The sequence below is a fragment of the Nuphar pumila genome, chromosome 10 (genome assembly GCF_984573655.1).
Source record: "Nuphar pumila chromosome 10, dmNupPumi1.hap1.1, whole genome shotgun sequence".
NCBI classification, from domain to species: Eukaryota; Viridiplantae; Streptophyta; class Magnoliopsida; order Nymphaeales; family Nymphaeaceae; genus Nuphar; species Nuphar pumila.
Genome location: NC_143258.1, coordinates 99509842 through 99529297, shown reverse-complemented (window position 1 = coordinate 99529297; position 19456 = coordinate 99509842). Strand labels below are relative to the sequence as shown.

The window sequence follows — 19456 nt, the reverse complement described above, 5'->3', positions numbered from 1 at the left end:
TCATTGTTGCCTTGGCTGAAGGCAGGTTCATGCTCTTTCTAGGATAAGGCAAGGGTCTCTGAGTACCGAACCAAATTCGATTAGTTTATCTCAGAACACATCCATTAAAGCTTTGTCTCTGCAGGTTACTCTTTTATCTTGCTGTGATCTTGAAGTTAAACTAAAACAATATTCACCTGCATTCCCTTATTCTCTGCTGTAGGACTTAAAAACAAATAAAGATCATGCCACTGTTTTTGCATCTTTTCAGTGTCTTGTAAGTGTGTTAAAATCACTTGTTGATTGGGAGAGATCACGGCGTGAATCTGCTGAACTGGCTAATATTGGTCAGTGCTCTGAAGAGGAGCTTTTGGCAAGGGAAGCTAGTGTTGATGATGTGAAACATAAGGAAGACTTGGCCAATCGGTTTGAAAAGGTTAAGGCTCACAAGTTAACGTTGGAAGCTGCTATATCTGAGGTAATATCTGTTATTTGGACTATATGGTATTGCAGTTAAAGTTAAGATGACTCATGACTTCATATGCCTTGTTAGGATTCCTTTCTGTCAAATTTGCAAGTTTCGTATTGGTACCACAATAATATATTACATGGATTTCTTTCAAAATGAGAAAGTCCATAGCACCAAACACCTATACATTTATAAAGCCGTTAGGTTTCCAAAAATTTACAACTCAAACCAAGAGAATCATGTAGGTGGAAAAAGGGACAATACTGTTAAATTGTATATACATATAATGTATATATATACATAATATATATGTGTGTATCTATATATACATACCATGTATATATATGTATTATATACATATACATATATATATATATATATATGTATATATACGTATTATATATGTATATATTTTTATTGTAAATATTTCCTTTTCTTTTTATTTATTTTTTGTTCTTTTTGACTAGTCAACGTAAAGTTGACTTGTTTGACTAGTCCAACAAATACAAATAGAGCCGTTGGACTAGCTCCAACGTCTCTTTTTGGCTCTCTATGATGTATATAAAAAGCGGTGAAACCCCTCATTTTATGTAATGTTTCTTGCTATGTCACAGGGATTCGGCTAGGAGGGTGCCGCACCCGCGTCGACGCGACTCGACGCGGGTGCGGGTGCCGCACCGGGTGCGGTCAACCCGATCCTGGGTGCGTTGACATTAAGGTCCATTTTTTTTTTTAAAATTGCCCAAATGGGCTTCTCGAATTTTTTTTTTCAAAAAATTATGCTGAATCAGCTGCTGACAGTCTGTCAGCTGCTGCAGCTGACAACTGCAAAATAAAAAAAAAACCCTTATTCCCCGACCCCCTTTATATATATATATATATATATATATATATATATATATTACATTTTTGCCCCTGCCGCACCCCCGCACCCGGGTTTTTTGGAAGTGCCGAATCCCCGCACCCGCACTCGCACTCGCACCCGCACCCATGTGACATAGGTTTCTTGCATTTTGGGTTATTAATAAAATCTATGTTTTTTATATTTTGAGCCTTCTTGTGTGTACCCTTTGTGGGTTTTGTGAGTGTGCCCTAATGGCCACTTTTGTGCTTGTCCATTTGGATCTTTGGTTGACACTTTGTTCTTAAATGAAGGCTCTTGATTCATTACATGGTATCAGAGCTTCGTTGCTCTTGGACCTTTGGACATTGATCATCACGATTTTGTGCTTGTGGGATCTAGAGGAGACTCTTGTTCATTGGTGATTCAAGTGTTCATGTGTTCGTGCCTATGAAGATTGACTTGTTTCGTTGGTTCAGGTGCTCATTGATTCTGCCCAAAGTTTGTGGTGTGGTGCTCGTGCTATTGCTTATCTTCTACATTATTTTCTCTTCTTCTCTTTATCTCTTTCTCTTTCACCCTATGTAAGAATGGATGACAAAGAAAATGCCTCCATCATGCCCATGAAACTTAATGATGTAAACTATGTAATATGGTCTTCAATTACGAAACACCATATTTAGGGAAAAGAGTTATGGGGCGGATGGATCCGATCCGAAGCCCAAACTAGTTTTCACTAAGGTAGAGAACGAGAATGAAGTGTCACTTTCAGTTGGTGAGAAAACTAAGGCCTTAGGTATGAGAAAAATGCAAAAAGTGGAGAATGAAACATACCAAGATTATGTCTTGGCTTATTAATAGTGTTGATATTAAAAAATGGTCTAGCCTTGCAAGATTTGAGCATGCTAGCAAGGATTGGGAATGGCTCAAGAATATGTATTCCTTTAAGGATATTGCACATGTGTGTAACTTGCAAGACAGTTTGAACCATGATCCAATGTGACAAAAGTATTAGGGAATACTATAATGAGTTGTCCAAACCTTGGAAAAAGTTGACTTTTCTTGAACCTAGGTGGCATTGCCCTGAAGATATTGAGTTTTGCCAAAGGCAAACTGATGTAAAACATTTTTCTCAATTTATAAATGGTTTAAGACCGGAATTTGAGACTACCAAATCAACCTTCCTTCATAGAGGAAAATTTCTCTCTATTGCTGACACTATTGAACAATTAAGTGCGAAGGAGAATAGGTTAAAGCGGCATACTACGAAGAATGAATATGATTCAGTTCTAGTCGTCTCTAAGCTGGGAAATTACATGCGTGCTTACAAGCCACCTCATTTTGAGAGACAAGGCAACGTGTATGATAAGCGAAAAATAAATTTTCACTATTGCCATTAACCAGGACACATTAAACCTCAATATCCAAAGCTAAGAAGGAGAGAAGAGAAGGTGACTTCAGTCTCAATATCCAAAGCTAAGAAGGAGAGAAGAGAAGGTGACTTTAGTTGGCTAACTGCAAAAGTTAAATGACATTAGTAACCCACAAGATTTATCCATTGAAAACATGTCATTGGCTCAACTAGTGGAAGAACTTTAACCTCTTTTCAAAAGGGCATCTTCTTTAGCTGGAGTTACAATTTCATCCTTCTCCAATCCTGGTAAATCTCCTTGGCTTCTTCACTCTGGTGCATCTTTTCATATGACCTCCAATGGTAATATTTTATTTGAATGTCATACTAACTTAAGCATGCCAAATGTGCTTACTGTCGATGGTACATCTCTTGAAATAAAATAAATAGGGAATTTCAAAAGTATTTTTCAAAACTTCAAAAAATACTATTTTAAAAGTTAGGTATATTCTTAAGTTAAATCTAAACCTCTTGTTTGTTTCTCAAATATCTGACCATGAATATGATGTTTCCTCATCTGATGGTTCTTGCGTGGAGGGTCGCCAGTCAGGGAAGCTGATTAGGGAAGAACATAGAGAAGAAAGCCTTTACTATATGGACTTTTTGAAAATACTAAAGAATACTTTTTGTTGTAATGTTAAAAAATTGGATTTGGACTTGTGGCACAAAAGGCTTGGTCACCCTAATGTATCCAAAATTGAATATTTTTCAAGTTTAGAAAACTTTTGTAATTATGAAAATTTTACTTGTAAAGATTGTATTCTTGGTAAAATGAAGCGATTGCTATTTCAAAAAGGAACTTTTGTCTCTTCTAGACCGCTTGAGTTAATACATTCGGTTGTTTGGGGCCTAACACAAGTTATATCAAAGGGTGAATATGCATACTATGAAAATTTTGTTGATGATTTCTTTAGGTATACTTGGATCTACTTCCTTAGACATAAATCCAAAGTTTTCTTACATTTTCAAATATTTCACAATTTGGTCAAAAATAAATTTGAAAATGTTATTTCTATCTTTCGTACCGATTCAAGAAAAAAAATTGTATCCAAAGAATTTAAGTATTATCTAAATTTGCATGACATTACACATCAAAGATCATGTCCTCACACACCACAAAAAATTAGTTTGGCAGAAAGAAAACACATACACATTATGAAAACTACAAGAACCTGATAGCAAACCTAGTATCAAAAGATTTTTGGGCTGAAGGTGCGCTAACCGCTGTATATCTCTTTAACAGAATACCATATTCTTCTTTGCAAAATATGATACTAGTTGAAAAACTCTTTAAATTAGTTTTTGATCATTCTAGACTAAGTTTTTGGGTGCAAATGCTTTGAATTTAAGAATAGCAAATTATATGTTTCAAGAAACATGTCCTTAGAAAAGGAAAGTTTCTTTGATTTTGAAAATTATAAAGTAATTGAGTATTCCATTTTGTTAGATTTAATTTCAAAGTATGATCCGATGATTGTGATTATGAATGTGACCTTGATAATGGTAATGGCTTTAGAAATGATATGGTAAATAAAGAACAATCCCATAATGATATGACTTAGTAAAGAGCAATCCCATAGGGATATGATTTGCAATAATCTAGGCGTAGGGATCCTAAGCATCCATGTGCACTAGAAAAATATTCTGATAATGAAAATCAGTCTGAAGTACCAATAAGAAGGTCATCTAGAATCGCAAAACCACATCTTATGATTCATTTTCACCCAATTACAAGACATATATTGTGTTAATTCATTCATATGTAGAACCTTCTACCTATGATCAAGCCAAAAAACATTTTGAGTGGGTAGAAGCCATTAGGGTGAAGTTATAAGCTCTAGAAAAGGCCTGGACATGGACTATTCAAGATATCCCATAGGTAAAGAAACCTATAAGTTAGGTGGGTATATAAGGTGAAAACCAAGAGTGATTAAACTCTTGAAAGATATAAAACCAGATTAGTTGCTATGAGATATTCTTAAGAATATGACATAGATTATGAAAAAACATTTGCTCTGGTTGCTAGGTTGACCACTGTTAGGACTAGGGTTACCGGTGAAAAAGGTGTAAAGGATCTGACCAAGGATCCTACCCGATCCATGTAAAGATTATGTACAGAGGACCAAGCCATGTAAACCTTTTTATTAATCGGGTCTAGATACACCAGACTCGGATCCATACCCCTGTAATGCAAATATAAATGCACAGTTTTAGGTCATGATTTCAATACATAAATCGTGACAGCCGCAGCCCCCTCTTATATCCTTTTCTTCGTCTCTCTCTCTCTCTCCTTTCTCAATACAGGTACCAAGGTGGAATTCTAACATGGTATCAAAGCCGAGATCTGTCTAAGGGCCGAAAAAAGTTTTCGTCGGGTGCGACAATCAGAGTTTTGAGGTTTCTCGCTTCTCCCCTTTTCTACTCTTCTTTATTTCCTTTCTTCTCTCATTCTTCTCCTCTTTCCTGAATTTTTCTGTGTACCCACATCTCACGTGGGCTTGTTTCTCTTGGGTCTGAGATTCACGTGAATCCTGTTCACGTGAACCCAGATCGTGAGAAGGAGTGGTTGTGTTTCACGTGAATCGTTGAAATCAACTCACGTGAAACACCAGACCAATCACGATCCCTATTTCAATTTTTTTGATATTGCCTGCTTGACCTCCCTTTATTGCTATTGTCTGTTCGATCTTCCTCAGTCCAATCTTCTCCACGCACCTATTATTGCACATTCAAATATATGTTTACTGTGTAGTTCCCTTCCTGATTCTTATTTCTGCTACTTGCCTGAAAATATATTTAATGTGGGAAAGTTTATTTTATTACGTCAATCTCAGTTTTTTGGAGTGCTTAGGAAAAGGTTCAGTCCCTTTATTCTCTTAATCTGACAGCCAAAAAAAAAGGCTGAGCATTTCGTGAAAACTCTTGCACTTCGTGAACACTCTTGTTGAATTTTACTCTTTATGGATCCTTATTCCTCTTAATCAAATCTTTCTTCAAGTTTTCTCAACCAACTCATTTCTGAAAATTTGAATACCTCAAACTTCTTGATTTGGAAGAGACAAATTATTCCTTTTATAAAGAGCCAAGGTCTCTTAGGTCACCTGGATGAAACCACTCCAGTCCCACCAGAATTTGTCCCGAGAGAAGAGAAAAATGATCAAGGGGCAAGTTCGATCGTATATGTCAAAAATGTAGAATTTCTCAATTGGGAAAAAAAAGATTAATCAGTTGTTGCATACATCACCTCAACTCTGTCTCAAGAGGTCCTTGTTGCCATTCCCGACAATTGTACAACACTACAACTCTGGGAACGACTGGTTCAAACATATTCGCAGGTTTTTCAAGCAAGGATGGTTTTTCTAAAAAGGGAATTTCAGTTGCTAAGAAAAGACTCCATGACCATCATGAAGTATTTGAATAAGATAAAGATCATCACAGATCAGCTTGCCGTTATAGGTTGTGCCGTAAGTGACAATGACATGGTGCAACAAACTCTGAGTGGATTGAGATCTGACTACAATATGATAGTCACTTCACTATTGTGCTTTCCTGTTCTCCTTACCTTTGATGAGCTACGAGCCAAATTGATCCGGTACGAAATGACTCTGAAAGGATTCTCTGAAGAATCTCACATTCACACAAATTCTCAAGAAGTTTTTGCCACAGGAGTGACTTATGGTAGAGGTCGAGGATGAGGAGGACAAGGGCGAAGTGGATACGGAGGGCGTGGTCTGCTTCCCATTCCAAATATGTTAGCTCATGCGCAGGGATCAAGATCCATCCCTACTTGCTTCCTTTGTAACAAAAAATGGCATATCAATGCGAATTGTTGGCATAATCCAGAGAATAAAGGAAAGGGTTCACAGACAGAAACCAAAAGGAAGTTCTCAAATACCAGAGATAGTGGAGAGATTAAAGATCTGCTGATATCTGCCTTGTCAGAGTTGAAATTGAAGCAGAGTGATGAAGGCACTTGGTTTGTCGACTCAAGGGCAACGACTCATGTAACAGGTGATGCAGGTAAGATTTCTAACCCTATTCCTTATTTTGGAAAAAGTGAGATTGTCACTGGAGATGGATCCCACCATCCTGTTTCTCATGTTGGAAAAACTGTCATTCCCATGTCATACTCCACTCTTACTCTTTCTGACGTTCTTCATGCTCCTGACATTAAGAAAAATATTGTCTCTGTCTCCAAACTTATTGATGATAATAATGCTTCAGTTGAATTCACTCCCTTCTCTGTGCAGGTCAAGGACCTACATACGAGGGAAACATTCGCTGAAGGAAAGAGACAACACAATATGTATGTCTTTGAAGAAGGTCCATGTCATGCTGTTTACCCTGTTCATCTGAATTCGAAGCCTTCATTAGAGTCGTGTTCATCCTCTTCTGCTAATGTTTTTAGTATTTCTGAATGTAATAAGCCATTCTTATGACATAGTCGATTAACACATTGTGGGAGTCATTTTATTGAGAAACTTGTCTCTAATAATCTCATTCTAAAAGAAAGTCTCAATGGGGATGAGAGCAGTCACAAGTGTTCCAGTTGTCTTTTATGCAAGAGTCATGTATTGCCTTTTCATTCCATAAATAAAAGAGCTTCAAAACCTTTTGAGATAATCTGTTCTGATGTATGAGGACCCGCCCCAATTGCCTCTGGATCTGGGAGCAGATACTATCTAATCTTTGTTGATAACTATTTTCGATACACCTGGATATATTTCATAAAAAATAAGTCGGAAGTCTTATCTTTGTTTCAAAATTTCCTTTCCTTTGTCAAAAATCAATTTTCTGAGTCCATTCAATTTTTCCAATGTGATGGAGATGAGGAATTCTCATCCCGTGATTTTATTTCTTTTCTTCAAAATAACGGAATAGGAAGAAGGGTGTCCTGTCCTTACACCCTTCAACAAAATGGGATTGTTGAACGAAAACATAGGCATATCGTTGAAAGTGCCATGAGTATGCTCTATGACAACAATCTTCCCATCAACGTATGGACAAAAGCTTTCCATTCTACCGTGCATGTGATAAATAGACTGCGTATGGTTATTTTAGAAAATAAGTCTCCTTATCATTGTCTTTTTGGAGCTCATCCTAGTTATCATGATTTGCGTGTTTTTGGATGTCTGCTATGTGCATATTGATCAGTCTCTGAGAAACAAGTTTCAGGACAAGGCCCAGAAGTGTAGATTTGTGGGATATGCAGATGATTACAAAGGATATAGGTGTTATGATCCCACCGACAAACGCATCAGAATCTCAAGAAATGTTGTCTTTGATGAATAAAATTTTGATCACGGAGCCGACACAACGAATATATCAACTAAAGTTTACTATCCTTGGCTGAGCTCAGAACTTTTTGCTGGCTCCAATGAAGCATGTTCCTCAGATTGCGTGCAGCAAGAAGAGATTTTTGAGAACACTGGGACGTCGGGATCATAGAATGTAGAGGAAGTACCGGGCAGATACAAAGGCATTGTCTATTCTACACATAGACCGACAACATCAAGCCATTCAGATCATGTCTCAGTCGCCAATCCTACTCCTCATACTCTTGAGGTCAGAAAATCAAACCGCATACGACATCCTATTGACAGGTGGGTTAGCTATAACAACTTCTCCTTGGATCTTCAACTGTTTTTAACTGCCATCAATAAGATGAGCCCATCATGTACTATCAGACAACCACTTCTACCAAATAGGTAGAAGCCATGAATGATGAAATGCAAGCCTTGCATGAATGTGAAACCTGGGAAGTTGTTCCCAGACCACCTGACAAAAATGTTGTCGGATGTAAATGGGTCTACAAAATAAAGTACAAGCCAGATGGTACCATTGAACGATATAAGACAATGCTTGTGGCAAAAGGATTCACTCAAAAAGTAGGACAAGACTATGATGAGACCTTTAGTTCGGTTGTAAGAATGAGAACTATTCTAATTATTATTTCTCTGGCTGTTGAACATCGATGAAAGTTGAGTCAGTTTGATGTAAAAAATGCATTCTTGTATGGGGATTTGAAGGAGGAAGTATACATGGAGCAACCCCCTGGATATCAAGAACAAAATTGTAAAACCCATGTGTGCAGGTTAAAAAGAGCTATCTATGGTCTGAAGCAAGCATCTCGCTCTTGGTTTGATAGCTTCTTGCTAGAGATTCAGAAACATGGATTTTCACGTTCCATGCTGGACCACTCATTATTTATTTTTAAAAGTCAGCCTGTGACCACTCTATTATTAATTTATGTCAATGATATTATCATCACATGAATCTCTGCGGGTCACATCCAAGAAGTAAAAGACTTACTAGGTCAGAGGTTCAAAATGAAAGATCTTGGAGTTCTATGTTATTTCCTTGGTGTAGAAGTTGATAACCAGGCTCAGGGCTTGACACTCACTCAACACAAGTACGCCGTAGATGTTCTCAGCAAGGCAAGCATGAAAGACTGCAAACCTCTAGGAACTTCGAGTGTGTTTCATCAAAAACTTAGCGCTCATGATGGAGATCTGTGTGATGACCCCACCAGGTATCGAAGCATAATAGGAATGTTGCAGTACCTCACATTCACTAGACCTGATATTATTTATTCAGTCAATCAAGTGTCTCAATTTATGCATGCGCCACATACTGAACATATGGAAGCGGTCAAGAGGATCCTTAGATATCTGAAAGGGACTATTGGGGATGTATATTGTGATGCAGACTGGGCAGGATATCCTGATGAACGAAGATTTACATCAGGATATTGTGTCTTCATTGGAAGAAATCTAGTCTCTTGGAGCAATAGAAAACAAAAGGCTATTGCTAGATCAAGCACTGTGGCTGAGTATAGATCCATGGCTGTTGCTACCGCCAAAGTCACATGGATCAGACATCTACTAACTGAAGTAGGAGAAAAGATCTCCCACACTACTTTGCTATGTGATAACCAAAGTGCTATAAACATGTCATCCAATCCAGTACATCACAGTCGTGCCCATTGAAATCGACCAACACTTTGTGAGACAGAAGGTTGAAGAAAAAGAGATTGAGCCTGAGTTTGTCAGTACTAAAAGACAGGTTGCAAACATATTTACCAAAGGGTTAACAAAGGATCATTTTTGGATGCTTAAAAGCAAGTTGTTCATGGTCCAAAACCATGATCAACTTGAGGGGGGTGAAAAAGGTGAAAAGGATCTGACCAAGGATCCGACCCGATCCATGTAAAGATTATGTACAGAGGACCCGAGCCATGTAAAGCTTTTTATTAATCGGGTCTGAATACACCAGACCCGGATTCATACCTCTGTAATGCAAATATAAATGCACAGTTTTAGGTCACGATTTCAATACAGAAATAGTGATGGCCGTAGCCCCCCTCTTGTATCATTTTCTTCGTCTCTCTCTCTCTCTCTCCTTTCTCAATACAGGTACCAAAGTGGAATTCTAACAACTGGAAGCAACATAGGACATGGGAAAGCGCAAAACGTGGCGCTTTCAAAACATGCTGAGAAGCGCCCCAAAAATTGGAAAGCGCGCTTCCCCCTCAATTTTCCTTCTATTTTCATTTTCCTTTCTTTTTTCGCTTCTCCCTCGCTTCCTAGGTCGCTTCTGGTTTGCTTTTCTTCTCGCTTCCGAGACGATTCCTGATTCGCTTCTAAGTCGTCCCTCACTTTCCGCTTCCTAAAATTTTGGAAGTGTCTCACTTTCTGCGCCCGCTTCCCCGACTGACAACTCTGGTTAGGACCTTAGTAGCCTTAGTTTATGTTAGAAAATGACCTATATATCAATTGAATGTCAAAAATTCCTTCCTTAATAGAAACTTAGTTGAAAAAGTATATAGAGAGGCGCCATATGGTGTGAAGATTTCTAAAGGAAAAGCTCTTCATTTGAACAAGCAATTTATGGTATTAAACAAGCACCGAAAACTTGGTATGACAAGTTTAGTCAAGTTATGCTTGATATTGAATTTATAACTTGCTTGACTGACACAACTTTGTTTGTTAAGATTTTTGATGCAGGTATTATTATTCTCCTCCTCTATGTGGACGACGTGTTCATCACCGGAAGAGACAAACAGGGAGTTGAAAACATTAAAAAACTTCTCAAAAAACACTTTGAAATGATTGATTTGGGTTTCTTAAGATATTTCTTATGAATTGAAGTTGCTTATTCTCTTAGAAGGCATTTGTTGTCTCCGTCTAAATTTGCTTTTAATATTGTCTCTAGGTTTGGAATCACACATGAAAAGAGAGTTGATACTTTCGATGTTGTCGATGCCAAGATGAGAATTCATGATGAAAAAGCTCTTGAAGATCCAACTCCTTACAAACGACTTATTAGCGCACCCTCTTACTTTTAAATTACTAGACCTGATATAGCATACACTGTACACAAAACCGGTCAATTTCATCCTGCTCTTACTTCTGTTCACATGGGAGCAATTTTGCGTATTATTAGATATATCAAGATTTCTCTTTCTCGAGGCCTCTTCTTGTATGCTTCATCTAAATTGAATTTAATTGCTTATATTGATGTTAACTGAGGAGGTGATCTTAACAACAAACACTCAACCATAACGATTCAAGAAGCAACAAAAGGTCTCTCTTGTCAACTAAAGCTGAATATCGGGCTATGGTTACTACAACGATGGAGGTGGTTTGACTCAGAATATTGCTGACCGATATGGGAGTTCAAGTAACTAGCGCCTCACGAATGTGATGTAACAAAAAAATTGTGATCTACATTGCCAACAACCGTACATTTCATGAACGCACTAAATATATCGAGATAAATTGTCACTATGTACGAAAAAAGTATCTACATGGCGATATTGATTTGCCCTATGTTACATCAGAGTACGAGTTGATAGATTTCTTCACCAAACCTCTCATTGCTCTTAGATTTGACTTCCTTTTAGGCAAACTTTCGGTCATTCTACCTTAAGTTTGAGGAAAAGTGTTAAATTGTATATATATACATAATATATATATATGTGTGTGTGTGTATCTATATATACATACCAACATATGTATATGTATTATATACATATATACATATGTGTATATATTTTTATTGTAAATAATTTTTTTCTTTTTATTTAAATTTTGTTCTTTTTGACTAGTCAACATAAAGTTGATTAGTTTGACTAGATGTTGGAGTAGTACAACTGCTACAAATAGAGCCGTTGGACCAGTCCCAATCTCTTTTTGCCCTTTGTGAGTTTTGCTAGTGTGCCATTAGTGACCATTTTTTTGCTTGTCCATTTGGATCTTTGGTGGACACTTTGTTCTTAATTGAAGGCTCTTGATTCATTACAAATACATGAGTAATAATTGTATAAATCTGCATTGCATTAAGTCACATGTACACAGACACACACAAACAGTAAATGCAGTAGAACATGATAATCAAATGCTTCCTCTGGATTGCATACAGGAGTGGTATCCTCCATTATTATTCTGTATTTCTGGATCTTTAGAGCAACTATTTCCTATGAACTTCAACAATTGGTGTCTAAATTTGATTTCTTTTTTTAACAGTTCAACAGGAAACCAGCAAGAGGTGTAGATTACTTAATGTCAAATATGTTGGTTGAAAATACACCTGCATCTGTAGCTCTGTTCCTGAGAAATACTCCGAGCCTAGACAAGGTCTTTTCTTTTAACCGAGTTTTTTCTGTCCTTTGTTATTCACTTTTTGCATTTCAAAGATCTCTATGACAAGTACATCTTACAGGCTATGATTGGTGATTATTTGGGTCAACATGAGGGGTTCCCTCTGGCTGTCATGCATGCTTATGTTGATTCCATGAATTTCTCTGGTTTGAAGTTTGATGCTGCAATTAGAGAATTCCTTAAAGGGTTTAGGCTTCCTGGAGAAGCACAAAAGATTGATCGTATCATGGAAAAGTTTGCCGAACGGTAGTTAAACTGCACTTTAGTGATTTTATCATATAGAGATCTTTGAACCAATGCCTTCTTCTTTGGACTTTTCTCTGCTTGTGTGAATATGTGTGTGGGTGCAGTCTCGCACACGTGTGTGCCCTCACATGCATGTGCTGGTGCGCAACTGTGCATGTATATGTGCAAGCTTGCATATCTTTTCTGTTTCACTTTCTTCTTTTATTGGATTTTTTTTTCAACTTTATATCTCAGGATTGGGAATATTTTTCATTATCACATTCTTTGGTGCTTCTTTTGCAGTTACTGTGCCGACAACCCAGGGCTTTTTAAAAATCCAGATACTGCATATATTCTTGCGTATGCTGTAATTATGTTGAATACTGATGCACACAATCCCATGACAAAGTCTAGAATGTCAAAATCTGATTTTGTACTAATGAACTCTACTGATGCTGAGGAATGTGCACCTAAGGAGCTCCTAGAGGAGATCTATGAATCTATTGTGAGGGAAGAAATAAGGTTGAAGGATGATGAAGCTGGTAGTGGTAGAAACATTAGGCAGAGGACAGAAACAGAGGGAGGTCGTCTTGTCAGTAGTCTGAATTTGGCCCTTCCAAGAAGAAAGTCTGCCAGTGATACAAAGAAGGAAAGTGACGAAATTGTTGCACGCACACAGGCCTTTTTCAGAAAGCAAGGGGAAAAGAGGGGGATTTTTCACATTGCATGTCAGATTGAGTTAGCACGGCCAATGCTTGAAGCTGTTGGATGGCCTTTGCTTGCTGCCTTTTCTGTTACTATGGAAGATAGTGAAAATAAGTCGAGGGTTATTTTGTGTATGGAGGGTCTCAGGTCGGGTATACATCTGACACGTGTTCTGGGTATGGATACCATGCGCTATGCCTTCTTGACATCCCTAGTAAGGTAATTCTTTTTTTTTGGTGTAAAAAGAGAAGGTTTCCCTATAGTCAACTATTACCTCGGGCTAAATGCTAACCTCCAGCATCTTCTAATTAATTCCAATTTGTAGATTTACTTTCTTGCATGCTCCAAAGGAGATGAAGAGCAAAAACGTAGAAGCGCTAAGAACTCTGCTAGCACTGTGTGACACAGAGACAGATTCACTTCAGGACACATGGAATGCTGTATTAGAATGTGTCTCCAGGCTAGAATATATCACGTCAACCCCAGCCATTGCTGCCACTGTGATGCAAGGCTCAAACCAAATTTCGAGAGATGCTGTTCACCAGTCACTAAGGGAGCTGGCAGGGAAACCGATGGAGCAAGTGTTTATTAACAGTGTCAAATTGCCTAGTGATTCAGTGGTTGAGTTTTTCACAGCTCTCTGTGAGGTCTCTGCTGAAGAACTCAAACAGTCTCCTGCCCGTGTCTTCAGCCTTCAGAAACTTGTTGAGATCAGTTATTACAATATGGCTCGAATACGCATGGTCAGAAAATACTCCTTTCAGTATTGGTCTTTTGCTTTAGGTTTTGATAAACTCATTGACCAGATATTTCAGCATTGAACATCTATACTCGTGCTGGTGAAGGTGCTACCTTTTATCTTCAGACATGCTGAGTTTCTGTGCTTAGTGTGTTTATATATATATATATATATATATATATATATAGAGAGAGAGAGAGAGAGAGAGAGAGAGAGAGAGAGAGAGAGAGAGCTGGGGGTACCCCATGCATTCTGTGCTTAGTACGTATGATTATTAGCTTTCTTTTTTTTGAAACTAGTAATATCGTAGAGGCGGGGTGCGCAACGGGCTGGCCCAGCCTGCTAATGAACTGGGCTGTCCGGGCCATTGACCAAGCAGGGCCCAGTCAAGCCCGGCCCCTCAATTGACAGGCCTAGGCCCTGTTCGGGCTGGCCTATTGTCGAATGTCCAGCCTGCGGCCCACCCGTTAGGCCCATGGGTCTAATTGGGCTGGGCTAGCCCATGAATATATACAATTATATATTATATATAGCTATACATATAATTACATAAACATAAATATATATTATAAAATTAGTACACACACACACACACACACACACACACACACACACACACACACACACACACACACACACATATATATATATATATATTCGGGCTGGGTCGGGCCAGAAGCCCGCTTAGTGCCGGGGTTGGGTCTAAAATGAAAGCCCAGGCCCCTCCCATAGTGGGCCGGGCTGGCCATAGTGGACTTATCGGGTTGATGCCCACTTCTACATAGAGCTATGCCACATAGACACCTCTTACGAGCAGCTACACCAGGGAGTTATAGGTTGAATGCAGCACCCGACATGGAGGGACAAGGGTTCCGCTATTGTCAGATCTGGTCAACATTCCTCTGGCCAAGGTTATATATGTATAAAACTGGACTTGTTCAGTGTTGATTGAGTCTAGTTTGGTCCAGAAAAAAGTGGGTGGGGAGGGGTTAGGGCATGCTCAGCCTGCCCCCCAGCATGCTGATTTCTAGTGAGCTTCTAGCCTTCTAGCAACCCCAGGTACTCTCTCTCTCTCTTCCCTTTTATATTCTTGTGTGACACCTGGCTCAGGCCAGTAGTGTTACAATTAGACTTGGGTCAGAATATGGTCTTATGGACTTTGATCTGTTTTGAAATTTGAACCTGAGTCAAAGCCAGCCTAGATGTGACTCATACTTAGGTCTGTTTTTTACTCAAGTTTGAGTGAGACCAGGCCCAAGTCTTAATTGACCCAGACCTTGGTCAAAGTAGATTCAGCACTAACCAGTGTTTAAAAACTTGCCTAGTCAACTCGATGACTCGGTTGACTTGGCCATTCACTAGGTCAAATTATTAAAAGATTCGAAACTTAACAAAACTTTGCCGAGTCATGGTCTGACTTGGCCAAGACATGGAATGACTAAGTTGAGTCATACATATATGATGTGAGTGTGTCTACATATATATATGCATATTATGTGCATTATATATAAGTAGTATGTTTGCATAATGCTTTGTATACATAATATGTATATTATACTATATATTGTATATAGCAGTTAGAAATACAATATTAAAAACATAGTGTACATATTTTATGGAAAATATAAAGTCATCATGACTTGGCCAAGTCACAGAGTTGACCTGGCAAGTCATGAGTCAACCCCTTCTGAGTTGAGTCATGAGTCACTAGGTTTTATAGCTTTGGGGTCCGACTTATATGCACCCCAAAAGCACCCTGTGTGTGCGGGTGTGAGTTTGGCATTTGACATTGCTGGGTGCAAGTCAACAAATGTTAGGTGTGGTCAACCACCACTTGAGCATTGTAGTCCAAATTTTGACTTGGTTAGCATCAACTAAGTCCAAAATTTTTCAAGTTTTAAAAAATACCTTAAACACTTATATTTGTGTATTGTAAATGCATTTTATGGAACACACACACACACACACACGCACACGCACATGGATGCACACACACACACACACACACACACACACACACACATATATATATATATATATATATATATATATATATATATGGAGAGGGCGAGAGAGAGATGTGTAGGTGCCAGACCTGAATGGACTCATCTTAGCCGTCTAATCATCTAAGATCGAATGTGAGATGAAACCCTAAGAAAAATCTCTCTCTCTCTCACCAGAAATCCACCTGTCCCCGCTGGCAGGTGGCCACTAGCTGACCTCTAGTGGGAGATTGCCAGCGAAAGCCTATTGGCAGCGGCAAATGAAGGGAAGATGAGTGGGGCATGGTAGAGTAAGAGTGGATCGGTCTGGCATGGTGGAGAGGAGATGGTGGTTTGCCCCTTCTTTTTTGGTTTAATGAGAGCACTCCGATCTAAAAAGGTTGGATTGCTGTGACAGGTCTATTTGGGTGTAGCAGTTGCACATTTCTCCCTCTCTCTTTCTCTCTCTCTCTCTCTCTCTATATATATATATGTGTGTGTGTGTGATAATGACAAATATTGGTCTCGACAAGGCAATTTCTCATGATAATATAGATTTAGTTGTTAAATCTCAGAAAAATCTTGAAACTTAAAAATTTTAGAAAATTATAAAAGAACCGAAACAATTAAGACAATAACATGTTTATACAATAATATACATATAATCAAAGAAATAAGTAAAAAGTATAAAAGAAAAAGGAAAAAGCATATTTAAGATATGAAAAGAAAGTAAACAAGTAAAATTAATTGATAACATGATATTATCACAATATATGTAAATTTCTGATAATTTTAAAATATCATGAGATTTCACCTTGAATATCGTTTTATGAATTTACAATGATATTATCATGATATTTTCATGATATTGCCTATATCTGTGACTATATATATACAAGAATTAAGTTAATTAACTATATTCATCCATAATAATAGATTATTGAGTAGACTATATATCAAAATCATTCATTAACGTACCCTTTTTCTTTTGCAACTTATCGATTGTTATGTGATAATTTCTTAACTTTCCATATATAGAAAATAGAAACAGATGGACTAGAAATGACATCTCTTATGCGAATGATACCATCTTCTTCGATGATTGAATGACATTCAAAGTATGAAAATGCATTTCTAAACATGCAAAGTTGTCAAATTCTTCACAACTCTGTGCCTGTTTTATCTGGCGAGTGGTGACTTTTTTGTTACCTTTCTTAATGTTTGTGTCTTCAGGTTTGGGCTAGGATCTGGTCTATTTTGTCTCTCCATTTCATTTCAGCTGGAAGCCATCGTGACGAGAAAATTGCCATGTATGCGATCGATTCACTAAGGCAGCTTGGAATGAAATACCTTGAGCGTGCTGAGCTCACCAAGTTTACTTTCCAGAATGACATCTTGAAACCATTTGTCGTTCTTATAAGGAATAGCCAGAGTCAATCCATAAGGAGCCTAATTGTTGATTGTATTGTCCAAGTATGTTCATCTAACTGTATTGGTTTCCTGATTCCATTTGATGAATTGGAAGCTATTATATGAGTATTTTACAAATCACGGTTTTCTGGACGGACTCATTGTTGTTTCTGTTTATCTTACTGTTGAGTTTCCTGATTCCAGTTTATGACTGGAAGCTATTGGATGAATATTATCAATCGTGGTTTGCTGGGGCTGACCCATTGTTGTTTATGTGGTGAATTAAATGATCATTCAGATGATCAAGTCTAAGGTAGGAAGCATAAAATCAGGCTGGAGAAGTGTTTTTATGGTCTTTACAGCTGCTGCTGACGATGAAACAGAATCAATTGCTGAAAGTGCTTTCGAAAATGTGGAACAAGGTGGAAAACTTTGTCTTATCATTTATGTTACTTTTCAAAGCTGGTTGATATGTGGCCTGATATTTTCAAATCTTGTTGTAAATCAATTCATATTCTTGACATGACATGGATTGCAGTTATCTTAGAACACTTTGATCAAGTTGTTGGAGACTGCTTTATGGACTGTGTCAATTGTCTCATTGGATTTGCCAACAATAAAACATCAACAAGGATAAGCTTGAAGGCTGTTGCACTACTTCGGATATGTGAAGATCGCCTTGCTGAGGTCCGTGAATGACTTTGATGATGCACCATACATGCATTCAATTAGATGATGTGGGAGTACATTTTGATCGTTTAAATTTTATTTCTCTGAGCGAGTTCACTTATGCACTGACTTCTGATATAGGTGTTGAAGCTGCTGATTAAGTTATGCATGGTAGATCTTTCAATACTAGTTGCGCCTTGTATCTATAGGTTCTTGTTCTTCTTTATGTCTAACCTTTATGATCAGTCTGCAAACCCAGTAGCAAGTGCAAGATGCCACTTACTAGCTATGTCACATGGGTGCGGGGGTGCGGCAAAATAAATAAATAAATAAATAAATAAAAAAATCTATATTATATAATTTTTAAGTTTTATCAGTTATCAGTTAAAAAAAATGTTTTAGTGAGCCATTCACAGTTTCACAGTCTGAATTAGTTCATACTTACACATGCATGGCTTAATCTTTGAGACAAGCATATAACTACTGGCATGATTCCGACATTGAAAATATCAGTGCAGGAAGGAGAGCTGTTTCAACTCCCCACCTGAGCCAACACATACCGAACATCCGAAAGCCCACATAACAACAAGGGAACCAACAACAATAGAACGCTGCAGTGTGGTCTGCCAAACCGCATGTCCAAGCCCTCTGGCAAGCTGCACAAGGAACCTTGCAGTTGAGCCGTTAGCATCAAGTAGGGACACGATTCCGCTGCGGCAAAGGGAAACCAAACACAGAGACCCAAAAAAGCACAAGCTGTGCGCACGGAGACCCCAATGTTCTAAGAGGGAGAGAGGGAAGACAAAGAGGAGAGGAGGAGAGCAGAGGGAGTCAGAGAGGAGAGCAGAGGGAGTCTGGGGCATACCTGGAGCGGTCGGCGGAGAGCAGAGGGAGTCAGAGAGGAGACTAAGGGAGCAGGGAGGGCTCGGCCCCTCCCCTGCCGACCCAACAAGAGAGCGAGAGGGTACCTGCGACGAGGGAGAGAAGGAGGTGGCGTCGGGCTCCTCTGCGAGACGTCGGGAGGAGAGGAGGCGAGCGAGAGAGCGGAGCTGCGCGGGAGAGGAGAGGATTAGGGCAAAATTTTTTCCCTAATCCTCTTTCGCAGCCCCTTTTGATCGGGCAACAATTTTTTTTACGTTCAAAAATTGGACGAAAATGACCTTGGGTGCGTTGACCGCACCCAGGGTCGTGTTGACCGCACCGGGCACGCGCACCCGCATCGCGTTGATGCGGGTGCGGCACCTGCTTTGCCGAGTCCCTGTGACTTAGCTTACTAGTCTACACACATTACAATAATCCCATCTAATTCACAACTACAATGGTGCCACCTAATGTAGATACCCTAATGTGCACCTTAGTCGCTA

General features: G+C 38.6%; 1 protein-coding gene across 5 annotated transcripts in view; it reads left to right on the top strand.

Annotated features, from left to right (window-relative positions):
- The window catches only part of LOC149827551 (brefeldin A-inhibited guanine nucleotide-exchange protein 5-like), a 91236-nt gene that overhangs the window by 26399 nt on the left and 45381 nt on the right, over positions 1–19456 (top strand). For 4 of the 5 annotated variants that reach the window (XM_090019467.1, XM_090019468.1, XM_090019466.1 and 1 more), the window contains 9 exons: positions 26–124; positions 251–457; positions 12228–12338; positions 12424–12608; positions 12891–13511; positions 13618–14035; positions 17247–17486; positions 17722–17845; positions 17962–18110. In XM_090019467.1, the coding sequence (XP_089875593.1) occupies positions 26–124; positions 251–457; positions 12228–12338; positions 12424–12608; positions 12891–13511; positions 13618–14035; positions 17247–17486; positions 17722–17845; positions 17962–18110 (2154 nt within the window). The remainder of the gene's footprint in view (positions 1–25; positions 125–250; positions 458–12227; positions 12339–12423; positions 12609–12890; positions 13512–13617; positions 14036–17246; positions 17487–17721; positions 17846–17961; positions 18111–19456) is intronic. The other variant, XM_090019469.1, reaches the window with a different exon arrangement.